The sequence below is a fragment of the Vigna umbellata genome, chromosome 4 (genome assembly GCF_029865625.1).
Source record: "Vigna umbellata cultivar VRB3 chromosome 4, Vumbellata_1.0, whole genome shotgun sequence".
NCBI lineage: Eukaryota > Viridiplantae > Streptophyta > Magnoliopsida > Fabales > Fabaceae > Vigna > Vigna umbellata.
In genome coordinates, this window is record NC_142168.1 from 13,153,955 (window position 1) to 13,178,790 (window position 24,836).

The 24,836-nt window shown below is 35.3% G+C and overlaps 3 protein-coding genes across 6 annotated transcripts; 1 reads left to right on the top strand and 2 right to left on the bottom strand.

Moving 5' to 3' along the window:
* Window positions 1-3,165: 3,165 nt before the first annotated feature.
* On the bottom strand, window positions 3,166-4,369 carry LOC148199281 (heavy metal-associated isoprenylated plant protein 21-like). Of its 2 annotated transcripts, none has more exons than XM_088114594.1 (3): window positions 4,124-4,369; window positions 3,934-4,004; window positions 3,166-3,735 (listed from the first exon to the last, which is right to left on the bottom strand). In XM_088114594.1, the coding sequence occupies exons 1-3, from the start codon at window positions 4,192-4,194 to the stop codon at window positions 3,440-3,442; spliced, it is 438 nt and encodes a 145-aa protein (XP_087970720.1). In that variant the 5' UTR covers window positions 4,195-4,369; the 3' UTR covers window positions 3,166-3,439. The 2 variants fall into 2 exon arrangements, with proteins under 2 accessions (XP_087970720.1, XP_087970719.1); XM_088114593.1 differs by having other exon boundaries at window positions 3,934-4,009; window positions 4,126-4,363.
* A 2,187-nt stretch (window positions 4,370-6,556) lies between these two features.
* LOC124848683 (phenylalanine--tRNA ligase, chloroplastic/mitochondrial-like) lies at window positions 6,557-20,285 on the top strand. 3 transcript variants are annotated; one of them, XM_088114589.1, is made up of 12 exons: window positions 6,557-6,695; window positions 6,930-7,001; window positions 7,886-8,219; window positions 8,659-8,849; window positions 15,342-15,548; window positions 15,626-15,743; window positions 16,128-16,204; window positions 16,416-16,595; window positions 16,780-16,824; window positions 17,319-17,423; window positions 19,702-19,815; window positions 19,913-20,285. In XM_088114589.1, exons 3-12 carry the CDS (start codon window positions 8,018-8,020, stop codon window positions 19,961-19,963), a joined length of 1,290 nt encoding a protein of 429 aa, XP_087970715.1. In that variant the 5' UTR covers window positions 6,557-6,695; window positions 6,930-7,001; window positions 7,886-8,017; the 3' UTR covers window positions 19,964-20,285. The 3 variants fall into 3 exon arrangements, with proteins under 3 accessions (XP_087970715.1, XP_087970716.1, XP_087970717.1); XM_088114590.1 differs by having other exon boundaries at window positions 7,897-8,219; XM_088114591.1 differs by having other exon boundaries at window positions 7,901-8,219.
* An 806-nt stretch (window positions 20,286-21,091) lies between these two features.
* On the bottom strand, window positions 21,092-22,807 carry LOC148199282 (ATP-dependent Clp protease proteolytic subunit 3, chloroplastic-like). Its single transcript, XM_088111931.1, has 3 exons — window positions 22,615-22,807; window positions 21,669-21,764; window positions 21,092-21,547 (listed from the first exon to the last, which is right to left on the bottom strand). The coding sequence occupies exons 1-3, from the start codon at window positions 22,786-22,788 to the stop codon at window positions 21,263-21,265; spliced, it is 555 nt and encodes a 184-aa protein (XP_087968057.1). The 5' UTR covers window positions 22,789-22,807; the 3' UTR covers window positions 21,092-21,262.
* Between the last annotated feature and the right edge of the window lie 2,029 nt (window positions 22,808-24,836).

The following is a 24,836-nucleotide window of genomic DNA, read 5'->3' on the forward strand; positions in this document are numbered from 1 at the left end:
TTAATTTTATTGGTAAAAAAATATAATTACACATGAATCAATTATAGTTATAAGTTATTACTAACAAAGATAAAATGAAAGCTGGATAAAAAATACACATGATTTGTGATTACTTGTATGATAATATTATGTTTCTGGACGTTAAATTTTGTAAAAAGGAAAGCCCATGGGCTGGCCCTGGCCTATAGGGCTTTAGGGGCTTTTAGCCCTGTGGGCTTTTTTAATAAAGAGTTTTTTTTGGCCCTGTGGGCTTTTTTGGCCCCAACCCACATGGGTTAGGGCCAAATCTTATTAAAGGGGCTCATTTGACACCTCTAATAGAGGGATCTGTGTTCTACAATATTGTGAATTATTATAAGATTATTATTAGGGTACATAAAACTATCTACTTCAGGTGTAAGCTGCAAGGAATGGATGTGAATCATTGGTTTAGCAGGTCACTGTAAGTTACAGTCTTTTGTATCATGTCTTGTTTCTTCTGAAACTCTAATGTTGTCAAATATAAATGATGTTATATTAATACCAGTTTCATTATTCATTCTCTTTTCCTAATTTGATAAGTGAATAGAATTAATATAGTTACTATATTTCTTAATTCTGATGTAGATTTCCTTGACATGGTTACTGATTGGACATTTTCACTGCAATTTACATCATAAGATACCTTTACATATATATACACACACAGCTAGATAAATCGAGAAAGAGAAAGAGTCTTCCTTTTTTCTTTTTACTTTACGCACATGTAATAAATTAGATATAATTTTAAAACAAGAGTTAATTTGTATTAACACATTCCTTTTAAAGCTTGTTTATTCTTTTAATATATAAAACTATTTATACGTATCTTACTCAACCAAATGAGTTATACTTTTGAAACTAAACTATTAATAGTACATTATAGTTCTATATATAGATATACAGTAATCAAGAGTAACCTTGCAATTCATCGTAAAATAAAGGGTTAAATATGTTTTTTATCTCTTAACTTTAAGTGAAAAATATAATTAGTCTCTCTTCAAAACTTTGCTCTAATTTAGTCCCTAAATTTTAAAAATGTGTGAATTTAGTCTTTTTAACTAAATTTTGTTAGATTTATTTGATATTTCAAGTACGTTTCATGATAGCATTTAAGTTGTTTACACCGTTTGACACATTTTTGCTTCAATGTTAACTGAAAAATGGGTTTGAAACATCAAATAAAGTTAACAAAATTTAGTTAAAAGGACTAAATTCATACATTTTTAAAGTTTGGAGACTAAATTGGTCCAAAGTTTCAAAGAGGGACTAATTCCAATTTTTAATGAAAGTTAAGGGACCAAAAACATATTTAACCTAAGATAAATTAATACAAATTTTGTATTATATAATGTAATTGCTGGTCACAAGGAGTGGGAAGTTAGGAAATTTAAATTTTAAACCTATTACTTATAATACATATTAGTAGCCTCTATCAATGTTTTTAAACCTTTTCTATCTAAAAGGATTTTCTATTTTCTAAAAAGAGTGATTCTCTAGAACACCGTCAGCCACTTGAAAAATAATATATGACCACATCCAATGTTTTACTTTCTGATAAATAATATTTTGACACACAAATTTTGTACGTTCATTTGATACTTATTTTTTTTTTTTACTTTTTATTCATTTTTTTCTTTTAAAAATATCAAAATTTACTTTTTTTTATAACCATTTTATTATTATGATATATTTGAAATAAATATAGATATATATTACTTTACTATTATTCTTTATTTTTCCGTCAGTTTGCATTAGTTTGTCTAAGAGTCGATGATTTTTGTTTTATAACATTAAAAATTGATTATTTCTACGATATTCTCTTTCCCGAACATGCACCATATACTTCTTACCTACGTAACTAAGTAACCTATAACATAAACTCTAAGGTAGTGACTGCATATTCCGTAGTATTTTTATGAAAAAAGCATTATGTTTACTTAAAAATAAATAACTCCTTTCAATAATTATTTAATTACCTACATTTTAGATTACACAAATCTTAGTAAGACACTTTATTATAACCTACAAAGTCATTTACCTTAGGGTACAGGTCATGAATATTTAGTGCTATTTTAAAAGATAATATGCGTTATGTGTTGAAAAGGAGTAAAGTAAAAATAACTTAATTAAATCAGGGAAAAGTTAAAAAAAAGAAAAGACTTTTGGAGAGAAAGGAGAATAATTAAGGTGTTCGTAGCTGGGAAAAAAATAAAGTGAAAGAGAGAAGGAACCTTCTGGGATTCAACGGATAAAGTGATCCCAAAACGTAGAATAAGTCCACTTGCAAACATTTTTGCAAAGTAACATTACAACATGATAACAACTTTATCACTACAAGATTTGTATTGCAAAAAACAACAATGATTGTTCTGTACCAAACCTTAGGAACATGTAATAATCTACAACGATACTAGAAAAAAAAATTAAAATACGTGTTTTCTTTGTTCAATCTCCTTGTCAACTAGCACTAATAAGCAGTTTTGTTTTTCTGGGAGTGAAAACCCTAGTTAGAGTAAGAGTAATATCTTTAGTACAGTAATTATGAACATGAAACATAAAAACTAAGTAAAAAAGCAAAAAGAAACATATAGTATATATGAAATATAACGTACAAATAATACATAGTCAATTAAATATATGAAAGTTTCGTGTACGGGCAGCATGCAATTCCCTACAAAAAAAGTGAAATAAAAATCTGTCTTTTTTATTTTTCATAAAAGTTAAATGTTGTCTTATTCCAAAAAACATGGTACAATAAATATATATATGCTATTGAGCAACTGAACTGACCAATCCTTGTTTGTTAATACAAAGTTCCTTATAAATCGTTCTTTACCTGACATGTTATGATGAATAATGATGCTTTATATACAGTCAATAATTGTTGTAAAAAAAGGGTTAATTATGGTTTAAGTGAATAGACATTGGATTAACGAAGGAATTAGGAGTAACAGTGGTCCTTTGCGTTATTCGATTTGTCTGTGGTAGGCAGCAAGAATCAAATTCCCCTAAACACCTTTCGAAAATGATTTCTGCTATTTTATTATACCTTCTAAAGTTTTTGATTGCACTCCAGCGTTTTTCAGTTTCCACGAAGTTTCAATAATTGACGCCATGGCATTCAGAGTTTTGTACTAAAGCACATTAACAAAAAGTAGAAAAAGGATATATATATATATATATGTGTGTGTGTGTGTACTGCATACATTCATTGACCCTTCTCCATCACACTTCCACGCACCAAGTGTAAAGAAAAATCTGGTAGATCTTCCACAGCAAGAGCCGTGTGAGATCAGAAATTTTTATATGTAATAATAACATAGAATTAATTAATAAAGATTGATCCAAGTTGTATCTCATAACATCATCTAATATAGTTTCTCCATTCTGTCAGATATTGTTGCTTACGTTATACATTTTACATGATGGAACATGAATTTACGTTGTCTTCACTGAAAAGGGACATGAATTTCTCTTCTGTCTCAGCAGCAGAAGGTGTAAATGTCTGCGTGTTTCGAACATAGCCGGAGGGTGCCCTTTTGTCATAGACGCCGGAGGCATGAGGATATGTCACCACATGCTGTGGAACATAGGGCCAAAATTCAGCTCTTTTCTTCCCAGTTCTCTTTACCCTATTCAACACCTTGTTTGGATCAACACAACCGTTCACTGTCACCCTGCTTTGCTTTCGGTTTATCTCCACAGATTTTACTCCTGCAACACATCACACTAAATCATTAACCTTAGTAAAACTTGTTTTGCATAATGATGTCCTAACATAAGCCCTAGTAGAAATATAAGATCAATCATTACATTCGAGAGATACTGTCAGTTTTAAACTTAAATTGGTTTCGACTTTTAAACGATGTATATGATTATGTTATAAGTAAAACTTGGAATAGAGGTTAGAACCTTTCATTGTGGCTACTGCATTTCTGACTTTTCGTTCACAGCCATCACAGTCCATTTTGACTTTGATCTCGACTGTCTAAAACGAAAACCAACACATATATGAGTAGCTGCTATGGTTGAGGAATGAAAGTTAGAAAAGTGTGTGGGGAAGAAGAGAGTATGAAAGAAAATGGTGTTGTGAGAAGTTCCTACCTGCATTGTTTTGGTCTTTGGGGTTGGAACTGTGCAAAAGTTGGAGATGATGTAGGTAAGTGCACCCATTTTCCTTTCCAAAAAGCAAAGGGCAAAGATGGTGAGAGTGAATAAGATCAGTGAGAGAGAAGACAGACACAGATCAAAGATGAGGGTGTGGTGTTTATATAGGAAGCTAAAGATTCACAGCTATGGAGAGAAGGTTGAACTTCGAAAGCAGTGTCTAGAACATTAAATTAATATAATAAACGAAAAAAATGTAGTGGAGATAGGTGCCCATAAAGCTAGATTAGTGGTTTATAAGAACATGGAAGATATATGCTTTAAAATTGGTCTTGTGGTGCCATGTTCCTTTGGAAAAATAAACATTGTTTAAAATCTACGCAGAATTATGAAAAGTGATTTTTGGCTGTCTTCCTTTTCTGTCAATGATAAGAATGGCTTGCTTTCCAACATTCCATACATCGATTCAAACTTATACGTTGCGATTTCTTTTGCCAACGTATCCTAAAATATTATTTTTATTATTATAAAATTATATTTTGATTAAGGTAATGTGCACATCCTAAAATATTATGTATTGTAATAAAAATATTCAATACAGATAAAAATATGAAACACATTTCTGTGTTTTAAAATCCATGATGTAGTATTAAATTGATATAAATATCAAATTCATGCTAATTTTTTAATTTAATAAAAAATACACAATATATTTTTACACATGTACACACACATAGCTGACTTTAGTATTTATGTATTATTAGTTAAAATTTGTTATATTTTCATTAAAAAAAAGTATTGTTAATATAATTTTTTAATAATTATTTTAAAAAATTAACAAAATTACTATAAATAGTAGTTTGCAATTAGATGTGGTGTAAAAGTGTGGTACATGTGGATACATATCTTTTGAGAACTCGTTGTCTTAAAAGACACACCTCCCATGACAAGTACAACGAAGTACCTTTTCTTAACATAAGTATGTTCTTCTCCATGACACAGCACTGGTATGAGAAAACGAAGATAAAAAGTATTTATCATAAAGCGAAAAATAGGTGGTAAAAACAGATAAAATACTATGTCCAACACCACGTATATTTTTTATTATTGTTGAAGAAGATGAAGACATAATAATCTTACAACAATCAAATCATATATGTTTTATATACTTTATAATATAATATGATCATCAGGTGAGTCTAAGAATGGAATAGTTATCGGTTTACGATTTTATAAAAATTGGTTAAGTTAGTCAATGTGATCAGAAATTAACATGAAGATGATTATATTAAGTCTAAATAAGACTATTATTAATTGGAGTGTAATTAAGTTCGTACTAACTGAAAGTCTATCTATAAACACACATTTGTAGTATTATCATAAATCGATTAAATTAATTGTAAAATATACTATCGAACTCTTACTAGTTTTAGCATCTAAGTAACTCTCTATTAAAATATATGGTAAAGAATAATGAAAGATTTTGATTAAAACGAATGGTAAAGTTGTATATTGAGTCAAAATTAAATTTCCAAAGTTAGTTAAATTATTTTTCCTCCAATCGAAGAGAAGAATAATTGACCAACCTAAAGTGCAAAGTGGAACCCTAAAAAAATAGGGCAAAAAGAAGAAAAGCATTATTCAACCCCACATACTTACAGAACAAAACCACCGCCCAAGGATCAAAATTCTCTGCTCACTTCGAACAGTTTTCTGCTTTTCGTTGTTCTCCTCTCACATTCATTCCTTCCAATTTTTCATTTTCCATCAGTCCTTTTCCCTCTACATACTTGTACATTTTTTTAATAAAATATACAAAATAAAATTATTAATATATTTTTCTTAATTTTTTGCTATTGTTGGAAAAAGAATAATTTATATGTCATTTTCCCTTTCCACACAGAAGCATTTCTTTTGTATTAAATATCATTTATATAATATTAAAAGTAAAATATATAATTTTACTAGAAAGTACATTTTTTTTCTACTATCGTAAAAGGTTTTTTGGTATATAATTTATGTATTTATTTTTGTAGGTTTTTAGTTAATTATCACAGTCATTTTAATGCGATATTTATTCAAATAACATAACATCTATGTTTTTTTTTTCTTTTAATATGACTATTTAAAAAATAATTTTTTAGTTCGTTATCCTAAATTAAAATGTTAATTTAATAAAACTTGATATAAACAGTGGTAATACAAAAATCTTTATTAAAACACTTTGTATTATAGATTTCCCCTTTTTGATGTTATATTTTCCATTTAATTTGTTGAAATGTTAAACCCTAGTATGAAATTTCTATTTAATATTTCTAAATCAAATATCGTATAATTTATGAAAATTACAACGAAACAGGAAAGGCGGAGAGAGAAAGAAACAGAGAATTAGGAGTGTGTGGATAAAATAAATAAATAAAATAGCCTATTTATCCGAAAATAAGAGAAGCGGGTGGGGGCAAAGAAGACCCGATAAAAAAACGGGTCCTGAGCTCTGAACGATAACTACTCTTACATTACACAGTGCACTTGCCACTTTGCACAACGACCACCATTTCAACGGCGAGGTGAGTTTTCCGGTGCTTTTCCTCTTCAACGTTAGGCTTTTATCTGTTTTATGCTCAAAATTCAATTTCGTCAAAACCAATTATACTGTCAAACCAAATGTGTACTCAGTAACTGCACGTCATCGAAGTTTCATTGAGAAGTAGATTTTTGCGACATTTTGTCACAAATTATTATATTCATATAAAGAATAGATGTTCAGTGGAACCCTAAGTCTGAATCAATTGAACAAACAGGAGCAGCCGCAGTCCTCTCCGACATATCCTCTTTTCGTCGTTCTCGAACCTGCAAAACTCAATTCATTGCCGGTGAGGTTTAAACTCTTTGATTCGGTATTTATACCTCTGTGTGCTCGTTGTATTTTAATGTGTAAGAAACGGGTTGGTGCTATCAATATTTATCCTTATCCGAAAAGGAGTAATGCGGTTTATTGCAATTTTTTAAATTGTTCTGAAATATAGATTTTTCTTGCTTGTTTGTTTGTTTTATGGCTAATAAAAGGAAGTTGGATGGAGGACTAAAGCCGTTCATGTATCATAGATGTTTAGCAAGAGGAGAGAACCTTTCCTTGATGATGTTTGAAAGGTTACCTTGAAATTATTATTACAGAATGAAAAGTAGAAGGATTTTAACTTGAATTTCTAACAGAAGTTTCCTGAAATTGATTCAGGCCCTTAGCGAAAAACGCAAATAAAATTGAATCATTATTAACATTTTTTTTCTTTCCTTAAGACATTGATAATTGCTTTTGTTTTTTGTAAGTGTTTTAGTTAGTGTCAATTCTAATTTCTAAGCAATTTTAGTTTGTTTACAGTGCATTGTGTGTGTGATAAAATTGATGCTTATCTATACGTTTTGAAGATGTTTCTTGACCAAATACAATTATAAAGATGAACACCATTTGAGTTTATGGGATTAAAATTAATTGTTGTGCTTTGTGCTATACTGTGTTATTGGGGTGTGATTTCTTTTCATTCTATTTATTCGGAAAACATACATGTTGATGGTGGGGTTGTTGGTCTATGGTCTCTATTTGTTGCTAATCTCTTTTCAGGAAACAACAGTGATCAGTTTTCAATAGAAAAGAGTTTGAGTTGTGGACTTTTTTCTCTTAAATTGTGGTGTAGCCAAGTGACTATATTGTCCACCTTACTTGATTTATTTTTGGCTAAACTGAGTTTTCTCTAATTAGTCTCCCTCCAGTTAGGCACCGGATTCTGGAGGATAAGAGCTTATCAAGATAGGAGCTTCCTCATAAAATCTGTTTCTGTCTACTGTTTAAGTGCTTCAAATATCGCTGGTTAAGATTCTAAAGTGCGTGGCAATGGTGATCTCTTCTGTTCATGCCACACTATTTGCTAGGGCCTCTTTCTTTTGCCAGAGTAATGGCCTAAGAAGCTTTAGATCGTGTTTACCTTTCTCATCTTCAGCTGCTTCCGTTTCCACTCGCAATCTTTCACAGAAGAAATGGAGGCAGCCAGTGTTGTCAGTGTTGGATGTTGGTGGAGTCAAGATAAGCAGAGAAGGTACTTTGGGTATTTCCTTTTGGTTTCCTTTTATATTGAATGTTTATTGTCTCATAATGCTCATTTGAGCTGTAATCACATAGTATGATCCACAGAAAACCTTCAAACATGATTTACGCCCTAATATTCCCATTTTTTTCATTGTTTTGAATCACTAATTGTGTGGTAATTTTTAAGGAGAATGTCCTTGACTGTTTTCCTATTTGCGCACTTTCTGCTGGTCAATGACATTGAAGTCATTTCATTTAATTTTCATAATTTGATATAACTGCTGCCGTTTAAGTGACTGGCATAATTTGGGCTGTGTATAACTTGGTTTATTTCTTTACATTTTTGCTATCTACATGCCTTTACATTTGTGCAGCTGCTTTAGTTGAAAATTGTTTCTTTCGTTTTTACAGTATTAAAATCTCGTAATTTCTGATTTGTGGTCTTCTAGATGTGGTGAGGGATGATCCTACAAATAATGTGCCAGACAATATATTTTCAAAACTTGGAGTGCAGCTTCACAGGAGGGATGAACACCCTCTAGGAATATTGAAGAATGCAATATATGAGTATTTTGACACAAATTATTCAAATAAGTTTGAAAAATTTGATGATCTTTGCCCTATTGTTTCAGTGAAAGAGGTATGAAAATTAAATTAAGGAGTTAATTGTCCATTTCTTCTATATGATGCATTGATATTATTAGCTGTTACTTTGTTTCAGGATTGTTAACACACTATTTGCTACTTCTGCATTTAGTTCCTTCTAGATATATGCTGATTTTTATTTTGAGTATTTAATGCCATTGAAGTTCTCTGTTTGTTACCTGATGTTATTTGAGTATTCGCAAGTTGATTTTCTTCTGTAGGTAAAAATTATTCGTGGATTATCAGATTACAAATCTCAGTTTTTAAGATCAGTATACTTGAGTTTAAATCCTCAAAAAGGCCTCTAAAAAAAAGGAGACAAAAGTACTTTGAAAGTAATTGATACTTTTAGTTTTGGATTTATTTTATGAATTACGTTTGTTTATAATTCATATTATATATTATTTCTGTGATTTGAACTTAGAACTTACAAAGCTGACCAGGAAAAGAAACAATGCTTTTACATTGGCATTAGTGGATGGTCTATTCACATATGATCGAGTCATTTACCTTATATTATTTTTCCTTCTTTTGCAATGCTTGTTTAAAACATTTGGCAGCTGTTGTTTGGGTTTGTGTGGCTTGTAACATGCTTGGGTGCCTTTGATCAAATGACTCTTCCGTCCCTTTCATGACACTTTGTTAGGTATTCAAGATGAATTCCCTAACGAGCTCTCTAACTCTCACTTACTTACACCAACACGGAACAGAATAGAATGAGAAAGAATGGAATTGCATTCATACCAACAAATCAAGAATACAATGTACCCAGGAGCTTAACCTCCTTCACCTGGTTCTTAGACCGGTCAACTACATACAAGTCACTAACTAACTTTCAGAAACAAATACAGGGTCCTTATATAGACCCTGTTCCCGCCCTCTTAACTGTTATTCTGTTAGATAACAGTTAGGTATTATTCCTCACCCTTCTCCTCTCATAAACCCTCCAAGGCCTAACATTACTCCCCCCTTGAAAATCAACCTTGTCCCCAAGGTTGAATTCTGGGAACTGTTCTTGCATCATCACCCGATCTTCCCAAGTGGCGCTTTCCTCCCCACTGTTTTGCCATTCAATGAGTAATTGCTCTCTTTGGTCCCCTCCTTGCTGCCGGACCCTTCTATCTAACACTCTGCTAGGCAAACAGGTTGGGCCACTTTCCTGCAGATCTTTTGGCAGCTCCTTCTCTACCTGCTTCGTTCCAATAGCTAACTTCAACTGGGACGCATGGAAAACTGGATGAATCCTTGCGTTCTCAGGTAACTGCAACTTGAATGCTACTTCCCCTATCTGCTGAATCACCTTAAACGGTCCATAATACCTAGCTGCTAATTTCGGGTGCAACCTCACTGGCATCGTAACTTGTCGGTGCGGTCTGATTTTGAGAAATACCCAGTCATCCACCTTAATCGTAACTGGCTTCCTCCCTCGGTTAGCTTGTTTGACCATCGCATCCTGAGCCCTTGCCAAATGGAAACGAAGTTGCTGCAGTGCCTCATCACGCGTCTGCAATTCCTGGGCTACAGCTTCTACCATCGTTTCTCCCGGTACAAACCTGGTCAAAGTAGGGGGTGATCTTCCATAGACAACTTCAAAAGGGGTACTCTTCGCTGCTCCCTGATAGCTGGTATTATACCAGTATTCGGCCCAAGGGAGAATCATGTTCCAGCTTTTAGGCTGTTCAGAGCAAAAACATCTGAGATACCCTTCTAAAATTCTGTTGAGCACTTCCGTTTGTCCATCAGTCTCTGGATGGTAGGAGGTGCTCATCTGAAGCTGAGTACCCTGTAACTTGAATAATTCCCTCCAAAACAAACTGAGAAAGAGTGGGTCTCGGTCACTGACTATAGTTTTGGGTATCCCGTGCAACTTCACAATCTCCTTTACAAACGCTTCAGCCACTGTCTTTGCGGTATAAGGATGTTTGAGAGGAATGAAATGTGCGTACTTGCTCAGACGATCCACAACTACAAGTATCGCGTCGTACCCCTTGGATTTCGGCAACCTTACTATGAAATCCATGCTGATATCTTCCCACACAGCCTGGGGTATTGGTAGGGGTTGCAACAATCCTTGGGGAGAGGCTGCTAAATATTTATGTTGCTGACATACCAGGCACTGAGTTACAAATTCTGTTACAGCCTTCTTCATTCCGATCCAGTACAAGGACTGTGCGATCCGGCGGTAGGTGCGGTATACTCCCGAATGACCTCCCATCGGTGTAGTATGATGCTCAACCAGCAGCTTCGGAATCCAACTTGACTTGGCTGAGAGAACCAGTCTCCCCTTGTAATGCAGCCTCCCATTCTCCATCGTGAATGCTGGATGTTTGTCAGGATCTTGGTTTAGGGCGGTTATAATTTTTCTAAGCTCTTCATCCTCATCAACTTCCTTTACCACTTCCTGGAAGTCTTTCCAGTATGGTCTTACTACCATATTCAGCTCCTTCTCCCTTCCTGGAATACCCTCCTCGGTTTCCTCCTCCGATTCATCTCTTTCCTTTCTAGATAAAGCGTCAGCCACCTTATTAGTTTGCCCCGTCTTGTAAACGATTTCGAAATCGTAGCCCAGTAGCTTGGCTATCCAGTGTTGTTGAGCTGGGGTGGTTATTCTCTGTTCCAGCAAAAACCGCAAGCTTTTCTGATCAGTGTGCACCACGAATTTCTGACCCATCAGATAGGGCCGCCAGTGCTGAACCGCCAACGCCACCGCCATGAGCTCCTTCTCGTAGATCGACTTCCCCAACGTCCCCTCCGACAACGCCTTACTAAAGTAAGCTATGGGTCTTTTTCTCTGTGTCAATACAGCCCCGATACCCACCCCCGAGGCGTCACACTCCACTTGAAACTGTCGTGTGAAATCTGGTAGCGCAAGCACTGGGGCCGTCGTCACCGCCTCCTTTAATCGACCCATTGCTCCTCTAGCAGCTTCAGTCCAGACAAAGCTCCCCCTTTTTAGCATCTCCGTTAATGGTCGCGCTATCTTGCCGTAATCTCGGACGAATCTCTGGTAATACCCGGTGAGTCCCAAAAATCCCCTCAGCGCTTTTATCGTTCTCGGTTCTTCCCAGGCTAGAACCGCCTCCACTTTCTCCTTGTCCATTTCGACACCTCCCCCTGTTATTACATGGCCCAAATATCTTATCGATGTTCTTCCAAACTCACTCTTCTTTCGGTTGACAACCCATTGCTGTTCCTGTAGTCGCCCCATCACGAGATTCACCTGCTGCATATGCTCCGTCCAAGTCGGACTGTACACGAGTATATCGTCAAAAAAGACGAGAACGAACTTCCGCAGGTAGGGTCGGAACAGCTCGTTCATGGCACTTTGGAAGGTGGCCGGAGCATTGGTGAGGCCGAAGGGCATCACCAGAAATTCGTAGTGGCCCAAGTGCGTTCTGAACGCCGTTTTCGGAACATCCTCTTCTTCCATCCTTATTTGATGGTACCCGGATTTGAGGTCCATTTTCGAAAAATACGTCGCTCCCCCTAGTTCATCCAGAAGCTCTTCAATCACCGGGATGGGAAACTTGTTTGGAACAGTCACCCTGTTGAGAGCCCGGTAGTCGATGCAAAATCTCCAACTTCCGTCCTTCTTCTTAACGAGGATCACCGGACTGGAGAATGGACTTATACTGGGTTGGATAACCCCTGCATGTAACATCTCCGCCACCTGTCGCTCGATCTCCGATTTCATGACATGTGGGTAACGATAAGGATGCACATTTACAGGATCGGCCCCTTCTTTTAAAACAATTTGATGTTTCGCCATTTTATTAGGTGGCAGTCCTGGAAATTCCTGGAATACCCCCGCGTACTGTTCCAAAAGTTTCTTCATATCCTCCTTTTGTTCTCTCGTCAACTCACTTTCTTCCTCAGTCTCCCAACTTGCCTCTTTGCCCTCCAGACTCCAAACCAACGCACACGACTCTACCTCGCTAAGTTTCAGCAGTTGTTCGGGTTCTATCACCCTCCTCTCCAACCTCGGGTCTCCGGTTATGGTGCGTTTCTGCTCCCCTTGCCAGAACGACATGGTGGATTTTCCCCAGTCTACCGTGATCTCACCCAACTTAGCCAACCACTCCACTCCGAGAATCATGTCTACGCCCCCCAGTTCGAACAAATAAAATCTCTCCATGATCTCGACGTCCCCCATGCAAACCACCACTCTCGGACAACACCCCCGCGTCTTCTTTCGTTGACCATCCCCCAAACTGACGTGATATGGGGATGTGTCTTCCTGCTCGAGTTTCAGCTCCCTCACCAATTCTTGACTAACGAAGTTGTGGCTCGCGCCACTGTCCACTAGTATCAGCACCTTTCTCTCTCCCACTCTCCCCTGCAGCTTCAACGTTTTTGGTTGAGTCAGCCCTCCGGCTGAGAAAGCCGACAACTCCATGCATGGCGGTTCTGTCTCCGCCCCTGTCTCTCCTTCATCTCCTTCTTCGTCCTCGGCCAACAGCACCACCCTCAAGTTCTTCTCAGGACATTGGTGCCCGGGACTAAAGGGCCCCCCACAGCGAAAACATCTACCCTCCTCCCGGCGCTTCAAGTACTCAGGATACGGCAAATTTCTTGAGCTCCGATTCCGACTGTCCCCGCCGCCGTAACCTCCGCTCCTCACGGGTTCACTCCCTGGCGCCGTGTCGCGCTTCACCGATCCCACACTCTCTATCGGTGTCGCTCGAACCATGCTACCCCTTGGTTGCTCCGTCCTCGTCACCACCGCTCCTCCTCCTGACGATCGTCCCCACACGGGGGTAGTCTTCGCTGCCGTCCATCCCATCAACCCTAGGCCGCGAAGAGCTTCCTCTACGTCCCGCGCAATCTTCATCGCCGTCATCAAATCGCGGGGATCATGTGGTCTCATCTGACACCGCAGCTCCTCACGTAACCCCGCAATGAAATAACCTAACAATTGGTTATCGGAAAATTCCTTTGTCTGCCCCGCCAATGCTTCGAATTCTTTCACGTACTCCTCCACGGTAGTGGTCTGCCTAATCGCCGCTATTCTTTCTTAAATTCCCCCACGGTGGCGACTCTCGAATCGGATCAGCAATGCTTCCTTCAACCCCTCCCAGGTTCGATCAGTTGCCTTGTCTTTCCAGAACTTGAACCAGTAAGCCGCGCTTCCCTCCATGCTGATATGAGCCAATTCGACTTTCTCCGCTTCCGCTACCTTCTGAATCTCAAAGAACTTCTCCGCTCTGTTAATCCAATACAGAGGATCAGGTCCTTCGAATATGGGTAACTCCACTCGTCGTCTCCAATTAAAGCCGTTGTCTGATCGCTCTCCCTCTCTTCCCCCTCCTTCGTTCTCGCGCCGGTTCCCTCCATTATGGTTCACTGAATCCTGACTTTCATCCGAGCCTGATTCCCCTTGGCTGTTACGTTTCCCCATCAACCGTAACAATTCTTGAATGTCTTTGCGCATCGCGATCGATTCTTGGCGATTCGCTGCCGTCTCTGCCTTCAAACCGTCGACCGCCAACTCCAGGTGCTCCATCTTCCCCTCAACCTTGACCATTCTTCCCTCCATCACTCGCGCTTTCCTCCGATCTGATCAGGCAGGTCGGACCACTTTGTTAGGTATTCAAGATGAATTCCCTAACGAGCTCTCTAACTCTCACTTACTTACACCAACACGGAACAGAATAGAATGAGAAAGAATGGAATTGCATTCACACCAACAAATCAAGAATACAATGTACCCAGGAGCTTAACCTCCTTCACCTGGTTCTTAGACCGGTCAACTACATACAAGTCACTAACTAACTTTCAGAAACAAATACAGGGTCCTTATATAGACCCTGTTCCCGCCCTCTTAACTGTTATTCTGTTAGATAACAGTTAGGTATTATTCCTCACCCTTCTCCTCTCATAAACCCTCCAAGGCCTAACACACTTCTTTTTGATGGAATTATAGAATTTTTCTGTATTTTCTTGTACATGGTTTTGCCTTTGTTCAAATGACTTCATTTTTCAGTTGTTTTTTATGATTCTATTTAACTGGTATCTGCAAATTCTTTAATCCTTTCCTTTTGGAAGGTTGTATAAAATTGAGGGAAAAGGGGGGGTTAAAATGCTACTAAAAAAGGTGACTATGGTAACATTGTTTGTAGATGACTGCATATCTGAAAGAAATATTAATGGTAGCTTTTGAGTATATTTTTACTTTGTTTGTGATGCATCTACCATATATATATAGGTTTCACAATCATATCCATTTCAACTAATAAAATTAATCATTGAAACCTTAGCTAAAAATACTGCTAATGTCTTGTCAATATTACATTTTCAGCACAAGTAAATGTGCCTCCTCAGCACTGCTAAAATGGTACTTCTAACCATTGTTTTTTATTGATTACATTATTGCTTGTTATGGTTGACACGGTGTTTTGAACTCTGTGGTTGGATTTCTTTGTTACAATCTTCTTGTTGCAGAATTTTGATGAGGTCTAAGCTAATTACGATCTTTTTCTTGTTGCAGAATTTTGATGATGTCTTGGTTCCTGAAGACCACGTAAGTAGGAGCTATAATGACACTTACTATGTAGACCCTCAGACTGTTTTAAGATGCCACACAAGTGCTCATCAGGCAGAATTATTGAGAAGTGGTCACACTCATTTTCTTGTTACAGGAGATGTTTATCGTAGGGATTCAATTGATTCAACTCATTATCCTGTGTTCCATCAAGTATGTCTCTATGTGCAGTAACTGGTTTAATCTAATAAAAATGAACTGAATATAATTTACTCCTTTTTGTCATGCAGATGGAAGGTTTTCGGGTTTTTTCACCAGAAGATTGGGAGGCATCAGGAATGGATGCCACATTATTTGCAGCAACAGACTTAAAGAAATGCCTTGAGGGTCTAGCAAGTCATTTATTTGGTATTTTGAAATGGCCGGTAGACATACTTCAGTATTAGTTGCTGTATTTTGCTATTAACGAGGCTTTGTTAGATGAATGAGTTAAAGCAAAGAAAGTAATCTATTTAAATCTTGTAGATACTTCATCTTTATTGCATACATCAATGCATGCATGCTCTATTATTCACTAAAATATAAAAACACTCTTTAAAATATTATTTAGTGTAGAAATTTGCTTTATGACTTTCTCATTTTGTGATGATTTTATGATGATTTTCTCATTTTTATGCTAAAGTGCTTAATCTGTTTTTACAAGAAATTATGTACACGAGGTGCCTAGTTATGATATTCTTTTGAAGCCGAGTATGACTGCTTATTAAAACTTTTTCCTTTTTCCTGTTTCAGGTGCTGTGGAAATGCGCTGGGTGGATACTTATTTCCCATTTACTAATCCATCGTTTGAACTTGAAATATATTTCAAGGTATGCATTGCATTTTTGTCTCTTCAAATACCGTGTTTATATTACTAATCATGATGCCAATAAAAGTTATGCTTTCAAAAGCACACGGGTGTTTGTCACACCTGTATGCACTATAAGTTATCTATTCCTACGCATTTTGTACTTAATTCTCTTCTTCCCTTTCTTGTTTGCACTCAATTCTTATTCTAGTTTAATATATCTTCTATTCCAGGAAAACTGGTTGGAAGTTTTGGGTTGTGGAGTGACAGAACAAGAGATTCTGAAAAGAAATGGGAAACCTAATAATGTTGCTTGGGCTTTCGGTTTAGGGTTGGAAAGATTGGCTATGGTTCTGTTTGACATACCTGATATTCGTCTCTTTTGGTCAAATGATGAACGGTTTACCTCTCAGGTATTTCACGGATATGTTCAGCAGGCATCCTTCAATGTTGTCTATTCTTTTTCCTGGTTACCATGTGCTGTGACCACACAAATTTATGATGTAGTCATCTTGAGATTCACAATGTTATTTGTTTAGTTCCTTTTGTAATCTCGTCTCTAATGTATTGTTTGCTTTTTCATTTTCTTACATACAGTTTTCCAAGGGTCAATTGGGAGTCAAATTTAAGCCATTTTCAAAGGTAACAGCTACATGCCTAAATGCCTGCCTATACTTGGCTCATTTGTAATAACTTTTTTCTGAGTATGTTAACGTCTAGGAATATCTCTTATTCTTAGTCCTTAATACGTCCTGAAATTAAAACTTGAAAGCTAGATGAGAAATACTCATGTAATTGAAAGTTAAGATGGTCTACAGTTAGCTGTAGATCTACATTTTTCATGGTTCTGCTGCTTTACTATGTTAAAAGCTTTGTAATGATTAAATTTGGATAGGTAGTTATTTTATACTAACAAATTTATTGTCGTGAAATGATACCCATCTTCTATGTAAAACTCTGCCAAGAAGGCATTTAACTAAGTAATCTTTCAAAAATATCCTGTCATTTTTGTTCTCAGCATTTCTGACCGTCTTGATTTTTATCTTTAGTGTTGAAGAATTTATATTTTTTTTTCAATGGACACGTTGCTAAAATCTTGTGAGAACATTCTAATTCTTTTATGTTTATCTTTGAAGTATCCTCCTTGTTACAAGGACATGAGTTTCTGGATCAGTGAATCATTTACCGAAAACAATCTGTGTGAAGTGGTCAGAGGGATAGCAGGGGATCTCGTAGAGGAGGTACATCTTTGAATAATTTGGCAGAACTTCTTTGCGACATTAAAACATTTATTTGCATTTGTAATTAGCGGTTTTCTTTATGTTCAATGGCAACAAAGTGCGTATGCAATTAGCTGATCTAGTGTCGTTGACCAGTGTTGACAATATTTTTGGACGCTGCATTTTTGGCTTTGCGACAAATCATCAAATTACCATACCCATATTATAAATCTACTAAAATCATTCAACCAGAAGCTTAAAACTTCACTTGCCACAATATTTTATTGGCCGAAATTAATATGAAATGGAAAAGCCGAGTTCTGCTTTAGGGAATAAGTTGCCAAACCAAAACACTAGAAATGGCCTGTGCAATCAACATCTTGACTGACAAAGGCCATAACATGTATCTTAATTCGATGATAGACTACATAGCGGCAGCGGCTATACTACTGGATCAGATGGAGATCAGTAGGCCTTAAGCAAGGCCGACGCTTGGTATGAGGAGTTTATGAGAGTAAAAAAAAGAAAGAAGGAAGATAATCAAGGAGCTGCTGATGTGGCAGTTAGGAATGATTATAGGGAGAGAGTCATGGAGTGGCGAGTATTATTACGTCTCTTTCAGTTAGAATCCTCAAGGATAGGCAGAGAGGATTATTCCTTTTTGAGGGGTATAGCTCTTGTTCTTGTCTGAGAGCTTAGCCCCTTTTTGCATTTTGAATATAAATTACGAACTTTTTTTTTTCTTCACTTTATTATTCCTTATGTTTACTATTAATCTAAGTCTATATGCTTGATCCATGTGATCTGTAAAATAGATTCCTTCTGTCTTAAAGGAAGCAACTGAATATAGAGGCACGTAGAACATAATTCCTTTCTGCGCAGGTAGTTGGCGTTCATTATTTTAAGACCACGTTTTGAATAGGCTTGGGTATGTTGGATATTAGTTCCTACTCCTAGTCCCAATTACATTATGAGCAGAGAAATAGATCTTGGACTAGTTTTCATAATGGAATGTATAAAATTTTGCTGAATCATTAAATTAAGCAGCAAACTTATATTTCACTGTGGTGCTTGATAAAACAACGGATACCAGAACTTTTGGCTAGTAGGCATTGTTGTACAGTTGGATACCATTCTACTTAAAATAGTGTAAATTGTAGGAAGATAGTGATTTACTTACATATCTGTCGACCTACTTTACTTAATGACAGTTGGTTTTAACACGAAATCTTACAAGTGGAATAACCAAAGTGATATAGACATTCATTATACTTCTGTATAGTTTTATTAAGAGGATTATACTACTGTATAGTGATTATTGAAGCTGAAGTTAATCTGCATTACCATGTAGAATATTAAAACTCCTCCTCAGATTGGAACATCATAGATGTTCTATGTAACAAGCTTGCTATATAGTGAATCTGAGAATATCGAGGGGTATGTTTGGGAGCTGGATTTTGGAGGTAAGGGGAGGGAAGATGGATTTTTCGTTTCTAGTAAATATTCTTAATCTGCTAATTTTGTAAACTGAAGGGAAGAAAATGATAGATAGGCAGAAACTTCATGTGATTATATTTTATAAATACTATAGAATTCTCTTAGTTTTAAAATAAAATATTCCTCCCTTCCGCTGCCCTGCTAAACTAGTAAATCTCCCTCCCAAACATATTCTAAAAGACTCAGTGAATATGTCCATGAGTTTGTTGATTCAACAGTGCCAATTGCAATGCATCCAGATAGTTTGTGATGGAAAAGTTCATTATGTTTGGTCTTCACGAAAAATAGCATTAGAGACAATATGCATTGCTGCTTGATTACCACAAACTAGATCCATTTTTAAGGTCATAGCTCAATATTCTACTTTTGGGATGGCATCTGGCTGCTTAAAACATTTATATAAAGTAAACTTTGCCAATCTGTAATAGCACAACCTATCCACCTGTGTATAGTCTTTTTGCTTCATACAATAATCCTTCAGTGAGTCCTCAGATGGATCTGATGGAACCACCATACACATTCCATTGTCTTTCACGTGGACACATGTCAATATTTGCGGCTGGCCATTGTTGTTTGAGGTTCTCTGTAATATTATTACCAGTAAGAAAATCTTGAGCAAAAAGTGGGCTTTTGTTTTCTTTCCTTGGCTTTTCAACTGTTTACCTCGTATTCATTCTTTTCTCCTCTTTTTCTTAGATTGATCATTTAGCTTTCTTAACATGGCTATAATATACTTTTCCCCTATGAGTCTGTACTAAGTTTGGTCCTTTTTTCTGTTTCTGTTTCACTTCTCAAATTACAGGTGCAATTAATAGACAATTTTACCAACAAGAAAGGAATGACCAGCCACTGCTATAGGATTGCATACAGGTCTATGGAACGTTCTCTTACTGACGAGGAAATTAACGACCTGCAGGTATTAAATATAATTAAAATACCGGTGCAACATGATCTTGGTGTGTGATATTTGATTTTGAAAGCTACCAACACTTGTTTCCCCCTTGTCAATGCAGTGGAAAGTAAGAGAACAAGTGCAGGACAAATTGAATGTTGTCTTAAGATGAGCATCAAATGCTTTGAGTGTTTGATCTCCATTTTTGTTGATGTATAGATATTTTACGTCCTTTTACAGCAACCGAGACATATGTATTATTTAATTTCTGCAGTGAATATACACCACATTACGAGCCATAGCTAACCCTTCAGGAATCTGTATTCTCTATTTTCCTCAAGAAATCTGTTTGTATGTTTCATAACAGCACTTTACTTACGATCTTCCTGGAAAAATGTATGTATTCCCTTTGCCGAACAGTGGGCTTGTGGATGATTGTGTATGGAAGACCACTTATCAAAACTTTCTATGATAATAAGAAACTCTAAAACCAATTATTTTGCTTTGTATGCTACATCAAAGGGAAACGGTGGGGGTTTGTATGATCAAAGATGTATTGATATTGGATCACATATCATTTGGGTTTGATGACATTAAAACTTTCACAATATTACATGAGGACAATGTTATAACGCTTGTAAAATAGGAACCCATGGATACATTTTTCGGTGCAATTGGCTCATTTTGTCGCTAACTTGTAAGAAAATCATGTTCAATCTACCATTTTCCTTTTGATTTCCGTTATTGCAAAACTGTATAGTGTCAGGCTTCAGTAATTATGCCAGGGTCTCAAATTTTGATAAAAAAAACTAAGGTTTTTAGCAATACGTAACCAGTGGAAAACTTCATCAAGTCTCTAGCACAGACGATTTCGCGCCCAATGACTCCATATTATCTGCATCTGGATGTTTAGATATCCTTAAATTAACTTTTTTATACACTAATTATGGCTTATCAGCTTCCGATATATCCACATGTCTTCGGAAGTACACAAAAAGTTAAGTTTTTTTGCTGATACGCAATGCAATGTAAACAATCCAGCGCTGGAAACTGATTACTATAAACTAAACAGATTACTTTCCTAGCAGTGCGTGAAGTTGTCAGTTTCTTCCTGCACACACTTACCACTTCTATTTCGAAAATATATTTCCAGAATTGATTTAGTACGTTTTGAAAAATAAAATCCAAAATTATGAAGTGCAAGAAGAAACTGTCTCAGAAGTTTCATGCAAAAGCAGCCCAATTGAACCCGAAAACCAACCCTCATATAGGCTCATTTTGTGTCTCGTCGGCTATTCCATGAGGAGAAAACATTATATTCATCAAGGCATCAAAATAGTCGAAACATTTAAAGAAATTTATGATAACTAATATACAGTATGAATATTACGTAGAATATGACCCTCTATGTCTAAGTGAGAAAACCCCTTTTTTGTGATTAACAAATTAAAATAAACAGATCTTCCCTAACTCATACTGCAATGGGTGCTTCTCCTTCTTTTCCACTGCCTTTATCACCATCACTTCCTTTAGAAGCTTTCTTCAAAAGCTTGTGCTCTGACGGCAGATTTTTCTTCGCTTTCCGGCTTCCTTCAACTTTCCATAGATCCCACACACGGGTTTTTGGCGGTGGTGTTGCATCTACAACTGGTGCAATCAATCCTGGTTTTTCATCGTCAATAACGCCATCAACTAAACCATACTCCTTAGCTTCCCATGGATTCATAAAATTGTCGCGATCGGTGTCCAGATCAATCTGAATTATACAAATTGAAGGGTAAATAGTAATGTGACCAGATCAATCTGAATTATACAAATTGAAGGGTAAATAGTAATGTGACATATTTAGATAAAAGGGGATGCATCTAATATCTAACCTGCTCTTCAGACTTCCCTGTAATTCTTGATAGTATCTTGTTGATCTTAATCTTGTGATATGCCATTTCTCTTATACGAATGCTCATATCAGTAGCCTACAATTAAATTTTATTATATATCAGTAAAGTTTTTGCTCAAAGCCATTAAGAGAAGAACTTAATATGCATATTGTATGTGCATAATAATCACACCAGAAATTATGAATTCCTAACAGACACCCAAAACATTAACACCAGACGAGACACTGAAATCAGAGATTCAATCCACCACACAGCCACCTCATGCTTGCACATCTAATGTGCCATCTAAAAGAAACAGCTTGCTAAACAAGGTGCCAAGACTCCCATTATAACTTAAAAGCTATGTTGAGATATGTAAAAAGATAGACAATGCTGAACTCACGACTTACTGAAATTAATGGTATGCAGCTAGTTTATAATTTGATTGATAGTTTGGCACATAACAAAAACATGAAACAATTCATGACCCGCATCAGAAAAACAGAAACCAGTTGTTAGTTCAGAATGACAAATAGCTTATCATTAGCATGTTTGGTGATTGAAATTTATTTGTAATAAACCACTTGTATCATTTCTTGATAGAGTATACGAGAAAAACGTTTGTTATCAGCATAAACACAAATCAAATATAATCAGCTAATAAGTTCCATAGTTATATTTAAGTAACATTTTCTGGACTGTATTATTTTTAAAACACAGGTTTTCTTTACACATCTCAACTTGGAAATGAGTTAACATAGATAATTGCAGTGAAGGGAATTGTATTCCTCCTACATCCTACACTTCTCTAACATGCTTGAAATCTAAATTAGCTTTATTTTTAACCTGATCATTTTAAGGAAAATGAAAATAATAATGAAAAACTTCAGACCTAATTCGTTTTGACAATCAACAAAGCCAAAAGATACAAGAAGGCAAATCTTACTTTTCCACCAGCAGTTCCAAGTGGTTGATGAATCATAACTCTTGAATTCGGCATACAATACCTCTTCCCTTTTGTACCAGAAGCAAGGATAAATGCACCCATGGATGCAGCAAGCCCAAGGCAAACAGTTGACACATCTGCCTTGCACAACTTCATGGCATCATAAATTCCCATTCCTGCATTGAACGATAAACAAAGAGCAATTAGCATACCACATACATATTTCAGATTCATTACACTGAAGTACAATCATTACACTTAACANGAGTAGGGTCATCAAAAGACCAATTTTAGAATTTACTACATTTATTAAATATATATTGGCTTTGCTGTTTATGGTTATAAAATATAATGCACCAAACAACTGATAAGACGGGCTTCCGTCATATATAAGCATCCTCAGGAGTTTCTCCTCTCTGATACCTTTATTTTATCTGATGCACAAATAAGTCCTTAATTCAATGTATGAAAATAATGTTAACAACGGATCTTAATTTAGTTTCACATCGTTTAAAATCGTGACATGTTATTCTCTTTTTAACTATATAAACAATCATCAGTAAAGTTTGAAATATACATCAAAATATAAATATATTATTTAATATAATTATAGATATTAAATCACTTTAAATTTCTATCTTCTTTATTTCTCTTTATTCCTAACAATCACAAGATTTTACAAGACTTGTCCTATAAAATACACTTAGCTGATTCAAGCTGTTTTAAACAAATTTGTTATATATATATATATATATATATATATATATATATATATATGTATTAAATCTTTTCACAATTATGTCAACCTTAAAAATCATGATTTAATTTGACTCCTACTCTTGATACATTTATAAACTATGTATTAAACTAACTCATTATAAATACAGTTGGTACCAATATAATGAATGCAGTTTTTTGCGACCGGTAATTAAAGATTGAAGCACTTTTTGATTAATAAGCCTATATGGTAAATAAACTTTTAAATCTCCAATAATTAAAGCCTGAATAATTAACTTCATCTATCTACATGTCACGAACAACCTCAACTACTAATGCTGTTCATTATCCATTTCCACCCCTTTCTTTTATTCTCCTATGTTGTATTATTTTAAACACAATGCTTTGCTGGCAATTAGTACTTTTATAGAGCTTTATTTCTCCTTCGCTTTCAAATATTTGCTGTTAGTCTTGCATTTCAGGGACTTGACAGAGCATATTCAGTTAGGATTGAAGATGTTCTTAGTGCTCGACAACTATTTGTGGTTGGCTAGCTGCATAATCGGGCCCAAATAACATTAGGGTTTATTTTATTGTAAAGTGGATCCTAAATTAAAAGTTAATCTTAGAAAAAGTTGCATATCCTAATGAAATGCTATCCACATAAGCTTTCATTCTTGCCACTCCATTATTAGAGGGAAAGGGGTGTTTTATCTTTTTCTTCACCATTCCTTTATATACGTTTAAGAGAAACAATAGAGTATTATTACATAACTTCCAAATTAACATAATTCGTATAAACTCTCTTTTACTTGTACTGCTAGTTTTTTTCTTATTTTTTTTTCTGGAATCCAATCTTTATTTTAACTGCATGATAAATGGACTGTTTCACCTTGCATCTTCAATCAGTTCATCCTACACTTCTAATTTTTATTTTTAAATTTTAAAATTATCATTTGTAATTCAAAAAACTTTATATTCTATTTTTGTGTTTCATCGAATTTTGAAATTTGATGAATGAATTTTTCTTCATCACATTTCAAAATCTAATAGAAGATTTTTTCTTAATTAGATTTCAAAATTTGATGAAAGTATACTTTAAAATTTGATAAGGATTTTTTAAAAATTTTAATAAATTTCAAAATTTGTTGAATTTTTTAAAAAATCTTTCTGTGAATTTTAAAATTCATTGAATTTTGAAATTTAGTGAATTTTTTTTATCAAATTTTAAAATTCTTTAAGAAAAATATAACTTCTAAAGCAAATGATGAAATAATTGGAGGTTTGGTGTGACATATCCTAATTAACCTCGTATGAAAGGAAAAAAAATGTATAATAATAATTAAAAATAAAAAATTTCTTTTTTAAAATAAGATAAACAAAAGAAAACTTTAACTAAAAACAAAGGATATTTTGAGAATGTAAATATTTTAAATGATTAGATATTTTAAGTTATTAATGATTTTAAAATGAAATTATACTTATATAACACTCTTTATTGTTTT

What these genes read in the sequence shown, in the direction of transcription:
- LOC148199281 (XM_088114593.1), bottom strand. Translation starts at nt 4,194, where the DNA reads ATGGGTGCACTTACCTACATCATCTCCAACTTTTGCACAGTTCCAACC. An exon ending in CAAAGACCAAAACAATGCAG is followed by an intron (nt 4,010 to 4,125) that starts GTAGGAACTTCT and finishes TTTTCGTTTTAG; the next exon opens with ACAGTCGAGATCAAAGTCAA. An exon ending in TGCAGTAGCCACAATGAAAG is followed by an intron (nt 3,736 to 3,933) that starts GTTCTAACCTCT and finishes GATGTGTTGCAG; the next exon opens with GAGTAAAATCTGTGGAGATA.
- LOC124848683 (XM_088114589.1), top strand. Translation starts at nt 8,018, where the DNA reads ATGGTGATCTCTTCTGTTCATGCCACACTATTTGCTAGGGCCTCTTTC. An exon ending in TCTAGCAAGTCATTTATTTG is followed by an intron (nt 15,744 to 16,127) that starts GTATTTTGAAAT and finishes TTCCTGTTTCAG; the next exon opens with GTGCTGTGGAAATGCGCTGG. An exon ending in ATGAACGGTTTACCTCTCAG is followed by an intron (nt 16,596 to 16,779) that starts GTATTTCACGGA and finishes TCTTACATACAG; the next exon opens with TTTTCCAAGGGTCAATTGGG.
- LOC148199282 (XM_088111931.1), bottom strand. Translation starts at nt 22,788, where the DNA reads ATGGGAATTTATGATGCCATGAAGTTGTGCAAGGCAGATGTGTCAACT. An exon ending in TTGGAACTGCTGGTGGAAAA is followed by an intron (nt 21,765 to 22,614) that starts GTAAGATTTGCC and finishes ATTTAATTGTAG; the next exon opens with GCTACTGATATGAGCATTCG. An exon ending in CAGGGAAGTCTGAAGAGCAG is followed by an intron (nt 21,548 to 21,668) that starts GTTAGATATTAG and finishes TGTATAATTCAG; the next exon opens with ATTGATCTGGACACCGATCG.